This window comes from Opisthocomus hoazin, chromosome 14, assembly GCF_030867145.1.
Source record: "Opisthocomus hoazin isolate bOpiHoa1 chromosome 14, bOpiHoa1.hap1, whole genome shotgun sequence".
In the NCBI taxonomy this organism is placed as follows: domain Eukaryota; kingdom Metazoa; phylum Chordata; class Aves; order Opisthocomiformes; family Opisthocomidae; genus Opisthocomus; species Opisthocomus hoazin.
The window spans coordinates 21081637-21097264 of NC_134427.1; the positions used below are offsets into that span (position 1 = coordinate 21081637).

At 39.8% G+C, this 15628-nt stretch overlaps 1 protein-coding gene across 2 annotated transcripts in view; it reads left to right on the forward strand.

The window, feature by feature from the left end:
* The window catches only part of ATRX (ATRX chromatin remodeler), an 86715-nt gene that overhangs the window by 45451 nt on the left and 25636 nt on the right, over positions 1 to 15628 (forward strand). For both annotated transcript variants that reach the window (XM_075435910.1, XM_075435911.1), the window contains exons 13-21: positions 31 to 124; positions 651 to 759; positions 1398 to 1577; positions 1975 to 2116; positions 3299 to 3408; positions 7945 to 8091; positions 8300 to 8477; positions 14175 to 14312; positions 15268 to 15443. In XM_075435910.1, coding sequence (XP_075292025.1) covers positions 31 to 124; positions 651 to 759; positions 1398 to 1577; positions 1975 to 2116; positions 3299 to 3408; positions 7945 to 8091; positions 8300 to 8477; positions 14175 to 14312; positions 15268 to 15443 — 1274 coding nt within the window. The remainder of the gene's footprint in view (positions 1 to 30; positions 125 to 650; positions 760 to 1397; positions 1578 to 1974; positions 2117 to 3298; positions 3409 to 7944; positions 8092 to 8299; positions 8478 to 14174; positions 14313 to 15267; positions 15444 to 15628) is intronic.

A 15628-nucleotide genomic window follows, 5' to 3' on the forward strand; every position in this document is an offset into this window, starting at 1 on the left:
TCAACGTGACATCATACTTTATTTTTAAAGTGAGCAGCGATGATTCAAATGACTCTGAGTTTCATGAATCTGCAGTTAGCGAAGAAGTCAGTGAGTCTGAAGATGACCAACGTCCAAGAACAAGGTACAAATAAAATTTAACTAGCCTTAATCTGTGTTGGTTTTTGCTTTTTAATAGAGAAATTTAGCAATGAGGTGGTAAAAGTTAAACACTTTGGATCAGTCCTTAGAACTGTTGATGATACTTGTCCGTAACTTGGTATCTGCTAGTTAACTTCACAGCAAATGTGAGAATTTTGAATTTGTACCACTGTGTGGTACACAGCAATTTGATGAACCAGTACAGAAAAAAGTTTAACGATAAATGAACATTTTTAATGTCAGTGTCTGCTGAGGAATGGTGGGTTGCAGTAGAAAACTAACACTTAACAATTCTGAGATGCTTCAGGGTCATCTGGAGTAGGCTGTGGCTATGTGTGTCCAGTGAGCTGAGGAAGAGAAAGAAATTTGGAAGTAAACCTCTGACGGCACAGGAGGAGCATATATTCTCTGAATTAGCAATGTAGTTCATGTTCTTTTATCATTGTTTTTTGGTGAGGCAATGAATTATTGTTAATCAGTAAGACTGCTTTTTTTTTTTTTTGTTGCAGATCTGCCAAGAAAGCTGAGGCAGAAGAAAACCAGCGCAGTTACAAACAGAAAAAGAAACGAAGGCGTATAAAGGTTCAAGAGGATTCTTCAAGTGAAAACAACAATAAGGTGCTAGATTGTGTTTTGAATGAATAAATGGGAAAAGGAGTTTCTGTCTCTTCTGCCAACTGCTTAGGGACTTGAGTATCTCAAACAGCTCTGTACAAAGTAGAGTAAAAAATTTTAACTTTTCTCAATGTTCATTCAGTGCTATAATTTGTAAAATGGCACCATTATGGAGAAGAAGCACTGCGTTTAATAAAACCATTTCCTGTCTAGATCGTGATAAAGGTGCATGATATCTTTTAAGTAAATGGAATTTTTAAACTAAATGTAGAAGATGGCACAAGTAGTAGATTAACGCTTTCCTAGTATTAGGGTTTCTTTTTCTATGTGGAGCAGGTGATAGCTGATCTGATCTAGTACTGCTAGAACAGCAAAGTAGTTCTTCATTGACAGGCATTAGTTACTATCAGATGCTGACAGTACCTTCAGTACTGCCTTTGCACAGCTGGGCTTATCTTTAATATCCCACAAGACGTTGTAGTTAAGGTGGTGCTTCTTTTGTTTAACTTGTTTTTAAAAAAGTATCTTTCTTCTTATGAGCTGAACTCCACCTGTGTGCATGAAAATTTTTGGGAGCTTGGTCTATGATGGTCTATGCCATAATTTTCTTGCTAATACTTCACTTCTTTCATGTATAATAGAGTAATTCTGAGGATGAGGAAAATGATGACTCCAAATCTCCTGGAAAAGGCAGGAAGAAAATAAGGAAAATTATTAAAGATGATAAGCTTAGAACAGAAACACAAAATGCACTTAAAGAAGAAGAAGAAAGAAGAAAACGTATAGCAGAAAGAGAAAGGGAGAGAGAGAAATTGAGAGAGGTATGTTCTGTTTTCTTTGCAAAATGCTAGGAAGTTGAATTAGTGATGTTTAAGACAACATGTTTCTACTTCAATTTAGTATGGTAAGTAATTTTAAAAGTGCTTATATGTAGCCTTGTAATCCACAACTTTTATTTGTAGTTTCCTGCAGGTTAACGTTGGTAAGTTTTATTTAAGGCTACTGAGATCTTTAGAAAGCTGTTTCAGTTGTCTACTGCTTTACTTTCGATTTGGAAAAGCACTCTGCCAAAGTAAGTTGTGATGTATAGTAAAGAATTTAAGGTTTCTCTCTACCAAATAAATTCTGACTTCCAATTTTGCTAAAGCTAGTGTCTGTCACATGCTTGGTGTTGTTCACAGGTGAAGTGTTCCTATAATGCCCTATTGCTCCTTACAGGTGATAGAGATAGAAGATGCTTCGCCTCTGAAATGTCCCATTACTACTAAGCTGGTTTTAGATGAAGATGAAGAAACCAAAGAACCGTTAGTGCAGGTTCACAGGAGTATAGTTACCAGACTGAAACCGCACCAAGTAGATGGTAAGGAAGGAGGCTTTTAAATTCCCTTCCCCCCCATTCTACCCCCGGCACAGCAGCTTATGCAGCCTGAATTAGAATCATAAGAAAAACCTCCTTGGCAGGCAAATGCCGGAATGTCAGGTTTAATGCTTTATTTTTGGAACGTGTGAACAAAAGTAAACAAGAACAGCAGTACATAGTTCTGTTTTACAAGCAAGGAACCTCAGAAATATGAAGTTGGAAGGGTCCTCAGAGTCATTTGATTCTCCACACTGAGGCAGAATCAACTACATGTTAGCCCATTCTGTGGAGGAGTTAGTATATTCACATCTTATAATTTTCAGTGAAGATTTATAAGTCTCACGGTATTTTCCTGTCTTTTTCAGTAGAATTTTCTGATACCTGACATGACTGCAAATCAAGCCAACTTCTTTCTGTATTCTGTTTCTAGTGAAGAAGGAGGAAAGAATATTCCAAAGGATTGGAATAACCAATCAAAATTTTCTTTACAGCTTCCTCAAAGTTCATAATCTATAACCTTTCCTTTTTAGTAAGGAACATCTGGTCTCTTGCTTCAGCTCCTAAAGGGAAGTGCCCTGAACGAGCCATAGCAGTCAAGTTGAAGCCTCACCTGTGCTGAGTAGAGCATAGTAGAATACAGTTCCCCAATAAATATATTGCAAAGAGCAAAACTATTGCCCAGCAGACCCTCATGTCATTAATGTGTTTTGTTACGTAGCATCTATTCTGTTTCCTTTTTCAGCTGTCACAGTTCTGACTCGATTTTTTTCCTCTTTAAGCATAGAACTTCAGACCTGACCTGTCGTGGCAGAATTTCTTCTAGTTGGTTTCAGATAATTTTTGCTAATTTGTCAAGATCATTTTAGTCTTTTCGTGAAGCCCTTGTAGCTTTTCATTGTCTGCTCTTCTCTCCCTGTCCCTAAGATTGCAGTCATCTGCAGTCTACATAGTAATATTTTTCTAAACCAATTGCCACATCTTCAGTGAAAACTGTGAATATAATTAAGCTTAAGACAAAGATCATCCCACACGCAACCCTTTGGACAGAAATGAATCAATGGTTATCCCAGGCACTGCTTTTTTAAGGGTTACTGTTATCTTACAGTGAACACACCTATTTCTTATCAGATGAACTTTAATAAAATAATGTTTAATGAGAATTTTTAAAATAATTTTCTTCAGGTGTTCAGTTCATGTGGGATTGCTGTTGTGAATCTGTAAAAAAAACAAAGACATCTCCTGGTTCTGGATGCATTCTTGCTCACTGTATGGGTCTGGGGAAAACATTGCAGGTAAGAAACAAAAGTCGCCTTGTTTTCTGGTCTGTAGCTTGCTCACAAAAGCTGATCCAGCAAAAGACAATTTTAATGATTTTCAGAACGTAGTAAAACATACCGTTTCCTAGGCAGTGACTCAACAAGGGTTGCTGGAGGAAAACATTTTGTAAAGAGGTCTTGAGAAAGAAGTTCGTAGTACGCAGCTGTACAAGTTCTGATACACGCTTGTACTTTCTCTGCTTTTAGAAGATCTGAAATTAAATTAGGTAATCATTAATGCTCATGTGAAAAGGTCGTATTTAATTGTAAGTGACGCGTAGCTCCCTTGCAACTCAGGAAAGGAAAATGCAGCTAGTAGGAGACAGGCTTCTGGAACCTGTGTTTCTAAGACGGTTTAATAATCTTAAGCAGGTTGCCTTTTTTACTGTCTTCCTTATTCCTGTGTTGCTCCTTGAATTACTTATTTTCCTCAGTGGTTTTTTGATTTATTTGTTGCACTGATAAAGTAGAGTTTTGTCAGGCTTTGTGTTTTATGGGTTTTTTTTATGCCAGACTTTTAGTGTCTAAAGTCAGATGCTTTCTGTTTCAATATCAACGTTTTGTTACAACTTAGACTCTGCCTGCTTGAGGGACAGGGGGCATTTGTTCTCTGTTTCAGTAATTGTCCGTATGTACCTTCATGTTTTGGGGTCATTATGCATCACAGTTAAGACTAGAAGCTTCCATTGCCTTGGCAGTTAACTGTAGGGCATACTTGCAGCCTGGTTTTAATTTCATTATTTCTTCTCTTTGGCTTTACAATTCTTTGCTTCCTGAGATCTTCAGGTTCAAGCCTTGTCACTTCAGCACATGTTCCTTCTCCTTTACATTGCTGAAAACTGCCCTGGAAAAATCTTTATAACAAAATATTGTAGCATTTCTTAAAAAAAGATTTCCATATTTCTTCATCTGATACAAGTGGCTCTTCTGCTGTGTTAAGAGTTGCGCAGTGAACAACTTACCATTTCTAGTAGTCTTTAAAATCTGAAGGTCAATCCCCGAGACTGATCACCCAAGCAGTTGCTGTAAATCAATGCTCGTAGCTCTTTTTCTTGGGCCTCTCATAATCATTGCAGGCCTCAGGAGAAGCTCATGCCGTTGACCTTCAAAAGAGGTGAAAGGTCAAAATCATTTTTCTTGAATTCTGTGCTTCTCAATATTCACGCTAGTACCTTTTCAAGGTAGTCAGGACCATTGAATTCCTTTTGTGTTTGCTAGTTGCCAAGTATTGATCTGTCTTCATAAATTTTGGTTGTGCATTTAGCCAGATGTAGCATCACCACATGCTATGAGCAAAGAAGTGGAATGAGTTGCCTGTCTTGCTGCTCTCCTGCCCGGTCTATTTTGAAGAACTCCTGCAGCAGAAGTCATTTCAGAGAAGAACCTTTCCCTCTGATTCTGGGAAGAGAAGGGGAAGTTTTTGGGAACTCTGAAGAAGAAAGGAGGGTGACAACCTTATCTGTGCTTGAAAAGGCCCTCGTAAAAGCAGGTCCGCTTTGATCTCCCTGTCGTTGGCCTTCGTTGATGAAAGTTGTCTCATTTCTGGAGAAGGAAGATATTCCTGTATTTTTATCAGGACAGCTGGCTAGTGAAGTGGATTACTGTCAACCTGTTTAATCTCTGGCTTGAGCTGAATCATTAGAAATCTAACTTGCAGCTTCTGCAGACACTGTAATTGATTAGAACTGATTTCAATCCGGGATCAATCAGGGCCTTCCTCTGCCAGCGGTAGTTCTTAGGAGGCCTGCCCTAGTACTCTGGTGAGTTTGTGACAGGCAAGTCTAGATCACGTTAGCAGCCAGCACTTGCGCAACACTTCATTCTTTCTTCACGTGCTCCAAATTTGGATGCACTTCAGTCATTTGCTGGAGCACAGTCTCCTTAGCATGGTGATGACGGTTCTCAAAGAGGTTATTCTCTTCCTACAGTGAGGATGGGATCCTCAAAGCGTCTGTAAGGAAATGCCATTTCACCATCCTCTTCCATCTTGGTCAGTTGTGGTAGAAGCTTCCCCGTTGGATTGGGAAGCCCTATCACAGACCTGGAGGCTCAAGATCTGTTCATTCGTAGATAGGTCAGTATATCAGTGCACTGGAATTCCAAGCTCAGTGAAAGATGTCTCAGCGTTTTTGTGCCATAGCTAGATTCATAGTCTGCAAGTGACAACAGCCAGCTTTGTGACTTTGTTAGTCACTTAACAAACAGAATGCTGTAAGATGCTGTTGACCAGCAGTTGGTCTTTGACACCTGTCTGTTTGGAATGAGGTGTGTCAGTCATTTTTACTCTGTAGTGCTCACATCTGCCGTGCTAGCTGGTGTTTGGCGTAGTCAGCACGGCTGGATGCTGCTAGATAGCAGGCTTGGCTTGGCTTGGCTTGAGGTCTTTCATTACTATTTTTAGAGACTTGAAATGTGCTCCAGGAGAAAATCTTCAGAGGCAGGAGGTAGCTGTTATTCTTTGCTAGCGTTAGCTATGCCTTACGGGGTCAGATGACTTCCTTGTGTCTTCCCTCTAGGGCACCACTACTCAGGATTCTTTTAAAAAGAGGAGTTACGTGAGAAATACCTAATCCTGCTCTCCTCTGACCTGATTCAGATGAATTTTATTTAGGACTTTCTGATCCTGAGAATCTTCTTTCTTGACCTGCGAATTGCAGGATATAGTCATGGAGCACTGGAGCTGGTGTAACATCTTCAGGTTCTTCAGATCCCGTAGATTCCTCTGCAAAGAACAGGCTCCAGGGAGTCAAGGGAAGCTTGGGCTTTTTTTAGTGGCTTTTCTGGGGTTGCGGGTTTTTTTGCGTAGCAGAGCTGTAGATGATCAGAGGGCCGGTGGTCCTTTGTCATGTACACTGTTCAAGTGAGACAATCTTCAGTCTTGGCTGGTTGTGGTGGACAGGGTGGGTTTAGGAACTCTAGCTGCAGTCTATATAGTTTTGCTTTGGTTATGGAAGTTGGGGTGGCAGACACAGTATTTTGCCAATCTGCAATCCTATAGAAGAGGACCTTGATACATACTTCGAAAATCTTTTTACATGCTTAATCTTCAAGAGTTAATTAACACCTTTTATTGGAGATTTGCAATGTTTTGCAGAACTGTTGTGCTTTAATGTAGCAGTGCAGTCTAGGTGACTTTGTACACTTTATATACCATATACTTCGGTGAAATATTTCCTAGCAGAAAGTAATTTTGTATGTGATCCAGATATGTTCATGACATTCGTTTTGGCTATAATTTCTTGATGATCAAAGAAAGCCACAGTTACAAATATGCATGAAGTAGTTTTATGGCCAGTGTTTGAAGCTTAGGTGGTTGGGTTTTGCCTTATGTGGTCATTTGTGAGCCCTTCTGCTGTACTCTAGTGCCATTTGTTGTTTAGCTCTTAAAAGAGCTAAATCAGCTATAAGTTGTAGCAGAGTTTGCGAACTGCAGAGAAAAATGTCAGTAAAGCACCAGGGAAATAAGGCAGTTAGGGCCTTGCCGGCTGTCCAGGACGCAGGACTTCTGTGATTAATCTTCACGGGTAGTTTTTGCATCTGAACATGAGATGTTTTTGTCTTGATCACAAAACCACCGAGTAATTCCTTTCGTATTGCAGCATCTAAAAGCAGCTTGTTGCCCAGTGTTCCAAGCATAGTCATGCAGCCTGAAATTACTTTGAATAGCGTATTAAATTAGAGTTGCCAGATACCAAAATCTGATCTGGAAAGAACTTTCCAAATGTTGGACAGTTACGTGAATTGCAGTTATGTGAGTGCAGTTTTCACCATTAAAGGTCTGGTGGGAGAGCTGGAGCTGCCATGGGATCCCTGACTCTTCTGCTCCTGGGTTTTTACAGGTTACCTCTAGCCCTATCTTTATTTGCTACTGCTCAAAACCGGGCAGCCCAGCAGAAACAGAGTGACATCAAGAGATTTAAGTTTTTTTCCCGGGCCTCAAGGAGGAGTTATCATCCGCAGCATACAGCCAGTCTGGCTGCAGGGTGAAGATTTGTAAAGCATTTCAGTAACCTGCTTCAGAGCTCTTTTGAGAGAATTTGCCAATATGTTGGAAAAATGTGGAAAACATTGATTTAAGACTAAAGTTCACTTTCAAGAAACTCGATACATTAATGAAGTCCAAAGAGGTGAACTTATTTAATGTTTGGGGTGACTATTGAGAGAAAAATGACCTAATAGATATTTTTAGTTCATGAAGATGATTGCTGAAATGTAGAGGAAGGGTTCCTTATTTATGAAATCATTTGGCTATCTGGTGCAATTCAAAACTGCGTGTTATCTCAGTGTGTGAAGGATGTATGCAGCCAAATAACATAGAGTAAGAAATGTATGACTTCAAAATACATGTGTGTTAAATTTTAAGCAGCAAGTTATTTAACGAACAGAAAAAGAATGTTTGGACAAGGCTGTTGTTGGTGAGTTCTGTATGTGAATGTATACTTGTATGGTTCTTTCTTAGAGTTTAATACTCAGTGTTTTATTTGGCATTTTGTCTGTGTTTTCCTCTTGCAGGTAGTAAGTTTCCTTCACACAGTCTTGCTGTGTGACAAGCTGGATTTTCGGACAGCTCTGGTAGTGTGTCCACTGAACACTGCCCTGAACTGGTTGAATGAGTTTGAAAAATGGCAAGAAGGTTTGGAAGATGATGAAAAACTAGAGGTAAAAGGCTTAAAAATAGTTCTTTGAAAATGAAATAATGGAATGGTTTACGTAATTGGGAAGCTCCACCACTCAAAATATAAGTTAAGGAATTAATTTTAAGTATGTGAAAAGTCTACTTGAATTAATAAGCCTCGGGTATTTGAAAGTTACACCAAGACTTTGGTATTTTAAGAGAAATTCAGGCATATTTTTCCCCCTTTGAAAGGTCTGTGAACTAGCAACTGTGAAACGCCCTCAAGAGAGAAGCTATATGCTCCAGCGTTGGCAAGATGAAGGAGGTGTGATGATAATAGGCTATGAGATGTACCGTAATCTTGCACAAGGCAGGAATGTGAAGAGTAGAAAACTTAAAGAAATATTTAATAAAGCTTTAGTTGATCCAGGTAAGTGAAAACGAATAGAAGTATGCGTTATATATATTGTAGTTTCAGATTCCCGTAGATGAGCTAGGTAATCTTGCAAATGGAAGTCTGTTGGGCAAATTTAAACAGTAACATTAGTAAGATTAATCAGATTTTTTTTTTTGGCTTTTGCCAAGTTACAGAAACAGTTGTTCAGAAACGACCCCGTCTGCTTTTGTAAATAGACTTCTGTAACAGTTTTCTGTTAGAACAAATACAGAAATGACCACAGGAATATATGCTGGAAACTTTTCTTCATAGGTTATCTTTTTTGCTAGCATTGCTTTCTTTGTAAGATAATTTGCAGTGACTCTGGGGAACCTAAGGTTGTTTTAATCTGCTAATTCGTTACAGCCACAAATTGCTTTATCCTTGATAGAAATCTACCATTAAGGGGGCAACTACACTTGAAAAATAATTGAGAATGTGCCTTAGAAGTGTGAACAAACAAGTGTTAATTAAGTGCTAATGAATTGATTGCAGATAAAGCACTTAATTAATTTGTTTAGAGAAAGGGGTGTCTGGTTTAAGCTTGGCTGAACTGATCAAACTTAGGTAAGCATGTAAGTAAGCACTTGAAAATATTCCAGGCTGATACAACCCATCTATCCAGTGGTCATCAAAAAGAGCTAAAAAAAAAGGATAAGTTAGGACAAGTTTCACCAAAATAACAAAAATCTCCTACAATTTCTGAACTGGCAGCTGGTATCTGAAAACAACTTATGGTTATGCCACATGCGGCATACCCTAAAAACTGTTTTTAAAAGGCACCTTTGCCATAACTTTGATATTTGTCTTTTAATTGAGAATGCTGATAGAGTGGGTAGGGTAAATGGTTTCTTTGATTTTGGAGGTAGGTTTTCTTGGGTTTTATTTATCTGGCTAGACGTTAGGTTTCTTGACAGAGTGTGGCTGATTTTCTCCTTTTTCCTTTTATCTTTTTATTCTTTCTGACTGATGAAATACAGCGTTGGTGTGGTTTATAGTTGTACTTGGTGAGCTTGATTTTGTGAAGTTTCAAATAATAGTTGGGCTGTGAATTTTGTTCTAACAGACAAAGGCATACTTCAGTGGGAAAAAGAACTTTGTGAGTATTGACATTGGGCAGTTGGGATAGGCATCTCCAGCCCTGCAGAAAGCCTGTTGGAGCAGCTAAAACATTAATTAATTTTCTGCCAAGCTGACTCCCTAAGTCACGTAATTGCTGTGGAGTCAGGGAAGCTTCAACACAGTAGCTGATGAACTGTTCTTGCGATCATGTTGAATCCATGTGCATTATGTAAGCAATGAAGACGATGCGCTGCTTGCCAGTAGGTTTTCTGACTCCTATGAATGCCGCAGTTACTTAAAACAACAACAACAAAGTGCAGAAGTGTGGGGGGGGAACCCTGTGCTGTCAGTCTTATTCTGTATTTGATTTACGTAGGATATTGCATTTGTCGAGAACGTTGCCAGGAAAGTCAAAGCTAGAGAATAAAAGGTGTGAACTGCTGTCGAAGCAGCGGTGACAGGACAGCAGCCTGACAGGGCAGTAGCTTTGTATTCAGTGGGTCACGTTCTGGTGCAATGATGAAATAAAATGTTGTGTACTCTTACAGTGATAGATTTTGTGGGGTTTTTTCCTTGTGGAAAGCGTAAGGGAGGCTAAACATAGGGGTTGTTACCATGTGTCTTTATAGTAATATTGTCGCTTCCTTGGTGGATTTGTATTTACGTAACTTCAAAAAGCTTGGACTGTGGAGTGCGGTGGCATGCTGGGCATGCAGCTTTATGGAGGAGACACAGCGACTGGTGTGACCTTCCCTGTCCCACCTCTTGTGAATCTCTTGGCTTTTACATCCTGCTTACAGGTTCTACTTTCAGACCTCTGTAGGCAGCTCACGACAACACGATAGAGCAGTGGTATTGACTTCCGTAGATTTAATCATGTTCAGAAACTGCAGCATGTTGAGCCTTGTAGTTTGTGAATAATTTCAGATGAACATGGAACCCCCTGTTTTATTCTCCTCTTGGACCAGTTGGTTGGTAGGATGGAATCAGACCGTTACGGAAACTAACCTTGAAATCGCTGCATAATCATTTTTATGTTGCTTCAAATCTTTCTCTATTTTAACTAATTACAAAAAGGCAGAAGTGTTCATCTGTTGTTACCCATTAGTTTTTGGAGACGTTTGGATTCCCTGAATTGATGAGAAGTGTCTTGCAGCGACCACTATTTGTTTCTTGCTATCTGTGGATCACAGCGTTGGCAGTGTAGCAGGCTGCCAGTAAGAGAGTCATGAAGCTATGCGCTGGCTTACCGCTGTGACTGTAAATAAGAAAACCTTTGCCTCTGGGAGCACTTTTAATTTGGAAAGTTGCAAATTTGGTATTTGAGTCATAATTTAATGATATGTGTCTGATTAAAATGAATCCTGCTAGGGCAAACGTGTTCTATAGTAGAAGGTTGCGTTGCACTGCGTGCTGCAGAAGAGGGGACCAGAGAGGGAGGTTTAGCCAAAGTTTATGGGTGGAGAAGTGATTTCATTAATTAACTAGCTTTGCTATGTGAAATAATAGCAGGATTTTTTATATATATATATATACACACACGTGTGCAGAGCAACAAATAGTTTCCCATAATGCTTTGTGCAACAGATGAAATGCTCTTTGGTTTATTGATAGCTGTTGTGCTTTGCTTGCAGCATTTCAATAACTTTGTATTTTTTTACTTGTTGCTACTAATAAAAATTCCATTAGTGTTTGACTTGGAAACTGGTCTGTAATTGGCAATTGTATAAAGCAGGCTTACGTTCTTGTAGCCTTCAGTGGGAAAGGAGAACTGTGTGTATATCTATATAATCTATCACTTAGTATGTTTTGTATATTTCAGTATATGAATGTGCAAGTACAGCAAGAAGGACAACAAAATGAAGACTAGGATCATTGAGGAGAGGTTGAAGGAGTAAGGCTTTGTAGCTTAGAAAAAGACAACTAGACTGACAGATTTTCTACCACGTGAGAGCTAGTTACTGAAAGGACTGATCAGTTGTGTCTTACATCAGTTGGGGAAAGGGCAGAAGTTACTCTGATTTGCAGCAGAGGTCATTGCAATTCAGTGTTATTGCACAGTGTTGTAGTGAAAGAGAGAGGTCATGGAGTTTCCTGCTTCTGTCAGGGAGGAGATGTCCCTTTCTCCTAACTTTTATCTCAGATCAAGAAAATGGACTAAATGATCCCTTGAGGTCCCTTTAAGTTTTACATTCCTTCATAATATTTTGAGAAATGTTCTGTCCGTAAAGAATTGCATTTGTATTTTTTAAGAACAAGGAAAAAACATGCACGTTTATGAAAATCCCTGCCACTGAGGTGTAGCCAAGATGTTAGTTCAAGATACCAGTGCTACATGCCTGCCAAACAAACCACGAATAATTTTACTAAGATTTTTTTTTTCATATATTTACTACCATTCACTTGCTCTAAACAACAGTTTTTGAGGTGGGTTTTCGGTTTTGGTTTGGTTTTTTTTTTAAACTAACCACTTCATGTTAATGAATCACAGTCTTGCCCAATTTTGATTGCTATCTATGATTAAGACTTCATTATCCTTCTTCTCTAATGTACTTTGATTCTGATTGTAAACATAATGTACGAGACCAAATCTGTTTCTGAGAATGATATATTAATGTGCAAGCTGTCACATCAGGTGGGGAGATGTTGCAAATGCTTCGGTTCTGGAACACAGCGCCAAACCGTCTCAGTAGGACTGTGAGCTGCACCAACAGCTGCCTGCGAGATAAATGCTTATAAAGATCTGCAGGGTGGGTGTCAGGAGGACGGGGCCAGACTCTGTCCAGTGGTGCCCAGCGACAGGACAAGGGGCAACGGGCACAAACTGAGGCACAGGAAGTTCCAGCTGAACCCGAGGAAGAACTTCTTCCCTCTGAGGGTGACGGAGCCCTGGCACAGGCTGCCCAGGGAGGCTGTGGAGTCTCCTTCTCTGGAGATACTCAAGACTTGCCTGGACGCGGTGCTGTGCAGCCTGCTCTGGGTGACCCTGCTTGGGCAGGGGGTTGGACTGGGTGACCCACAGAGGTCCCTGCCAACCCCCACCATTCTGGGATTCTGTGATTCTAAGATCCTTACCCTTCAGGAGTGAGGACACGAGAAAGGATCTGTCACTATTAAGAGACGTGTGCCTAAAAGCAAAGGAAGGCTTTGTGGGTAGCCGCTCAGTGTTTTGCATGCTGTCAAAACCGAGGAAGGTACAAAAGTCATGAAATAATGCAGGGAAATGTTTCTGTGGCAGGTGTGAAAATTTGGAAAGAAGTAGGCTGGCCAAGTCTAAGTGTGTTTGGAATTCATGTATGGCTTTTCGTTAATTGCTTTCCAGACTTAGTTCAAAAGACTTTTTTCTGCTTGGAAAAAAAAAAAAATCTTGATTCCTTTTCTGTTGGCGTGTAAGATTCGGATCGCTTTTTGACACTTTAAATGGCACGATTTGGATGACCGAGGCTGGCATTAAATCGTGCAAGTGGTCAGAGGTGTAGCTGATTCTCTGTTGTAGATCACTGTCCTAGAGTTAATGTTCTTCTTTACAAGGCAGTTCAAAGTTAGTGTGAGGTAAACTGTTCTTAGTAAGTTGTAAAAGATCAGATTGTCCGTGCTGATAAACACAGAATCACAGAATCACAGAATAGTAGGGGTTGGAAGGGACCTCTCCTCAAATACCAGCCGTTTTAGAGGCGAGTAGAAGAACCCAGCTGCTGGCTTTGTCTAGCGTCTTTTCAGAGGCGCATAAACCTGACATCATGGTGGATAGTACTGGAATTGAGGTCGGGTTCAGGTCTGGTAAAGAATTCATTCTAAGCTGCTAGTTGGATCCTAGAATATCTTTTACCTCTCCTTTCATGGAAAGACCTTCCAAAAACCATTGGGGTGTGTTAGTCTGTTCTGCCAAGTTTGGTGTTATTTATCTCCAACCCCAAATTGTAACACTTAATGATGCTGTGAGAGTTGCTTTGCATACCATGGACATGTGTTGTAGTGTGGTTTCGACATTCCTTGTGCAGCTCACCTAAAATAGCCGTGTAGAGTCCTTGGGTTTATCTTCTGGAAGAAAGCTGGAGACATTTCTGTGGTGACTTTCAGCTACAAGGTAGCAATTTGCTAGTCTGTAATGCAATTCAAATTGGATTGTGTCTTCTCTTCGATAAGACTTTTGATTGCACCATTTACCCCTGTTGATACTGACCTGTTGCCTTAATGAAAAATTACTGGTTGTCCGATTTTTGGTTTTCTTCAGAATTGACTGGGCACCAGTAGATGGCATCCTCAGCTGGGTTTAGGGAACAGTTATGGAGTTTGGGCGGGGTGAATGGAAATGTAGACATGCACACATGAGCTACATGGATAGATAATTTTTACAGGAATATATTGCAAAGCTGTATTTAATCTTTCTCGTGAAAACTTTACAAGCGACAGCCTGTAGTTTACCAGAATGGCTGCTGTGAATGCTTGTGCGAAGGCTGAGTGAGAACCTTAAGGGTGCTAAAAAAAAAAGCATCACAAAACACACACACACAGAAGTTAAAAGAAAACCCCTTAATAACATTAGTAGAACAAATTTTGGATTCTTTAGGCTGCCAGTTTCCTTGTGGTTGTAAAAGATGGAAAAGATCTAATGTTCTTTCTTTCTAGGTCCCGACTTTGTTGTTTGTGATGAAGGGCACATACTAAAAAACGAAGCATCTGCTGTTTCTAAGGCAATGAATTCTATTCGATCTAGGAGAAGAATAATTCTTACAGGAACACCACTGCAGAATAATCTTATAGAATGTGAGTAGTTCTCTGGTTCAAGAAGTGTTGATTTCCTTGAATAAACTTTTGCCTTTCAGCAATACGTAGATAGATTTAGTTTGACTAGAAGAAAGGAATTTGATGCGGTGAAGCTGTTTGCTATGTTTCTATATCTAAAAAAATATATATCTAAAAAAACACCTTGCAGTCTGGTTTTGCACTTTGCATTTTAAATCGTTGTCTCAAGACGTGTGTCTGTGATGGTTTAAGTCAAATTAAGATGAAGCTGTTGGGAATCTGACCTCTCCTCCATCCTTTGCCGTGGCGTGGCCTTGCACACATCTGATTCCCCAGCAAGCCTCTGTGAGGAGTGTCAGAAAATCAACAGTGCGGACCTGAACAGCTTTCTGACAGTGGAGTTCCTTGAGCTGGGTAGCCAAAGGATGGGATGAGTCTCCGCATGTCAAAGGGGAAGGGAGAGAATGTTCAGAGGGCAAATGGGTGGACCAGGTCCTGCAGCAGCATCAGTTTAAATTGTTCTAAACCGTTGCAGAGCAGTGTTCTTAGTGAACTTACTGACCAGGGATTTATGCTACTGTCTTGGGAATTTCATTCTAAACTAGCTTGTAACATTTGCTCCTGTTTGTTAATGTGCTGTAATGTTTGTTTCCTGTTGATTAATATGCTTTTGAATCTATTTAAAAATCTGTGCAGATATGATTTTGTTATATGATTGTTCGGTGTACAGCAGCTTTCAAAATTTGTGTAACAAACATGATGAGGTAGTTTTAAATCTGACATTCAGTGTTACCTCTGTGCCTGGGGTATGTGTCCAGTTAAGATGCCCTTTCTGGAAAATGCTGGGGTTGTTTGGGGTTTTTTGCTCAACAGAACGTTCTTGGGTTTAGATGTGGCACATGTATTTTCTGTTAGAATTATTCCCAGTACTGTATTTTCCATTTTGGACAACTCAAGTCTGATCTTTTTGTCCTAGATCACTGCATGGTTAACTTTATTAAGGAGAACTTGCTTGGTTCAATTAAGGAATTCCGAAATCGATTTATAAATCCAATTCAGAATGGTCAGTGTGCAGACTCCACTCTGGTAGATGTCAGAGTGATGAAGAAGCGTGCACATATTCTCTATGAGATGTTAGCTGGATGTGTTCAGGTAAGAACAGTTTTACTATAACTAGTTACCTGAATTAGCTGCGGGGACAGGGAGGAGTTACTTCATCTCATTCTGATAAAAGCACTCAAAGGCCTGTAAACTTGGTATTTGAGAGCTCCATTGATTCCAGCTGTTACTTTTGACCTAAATATTTTCACGAATTACTAGATCTCCATGTTATTTAT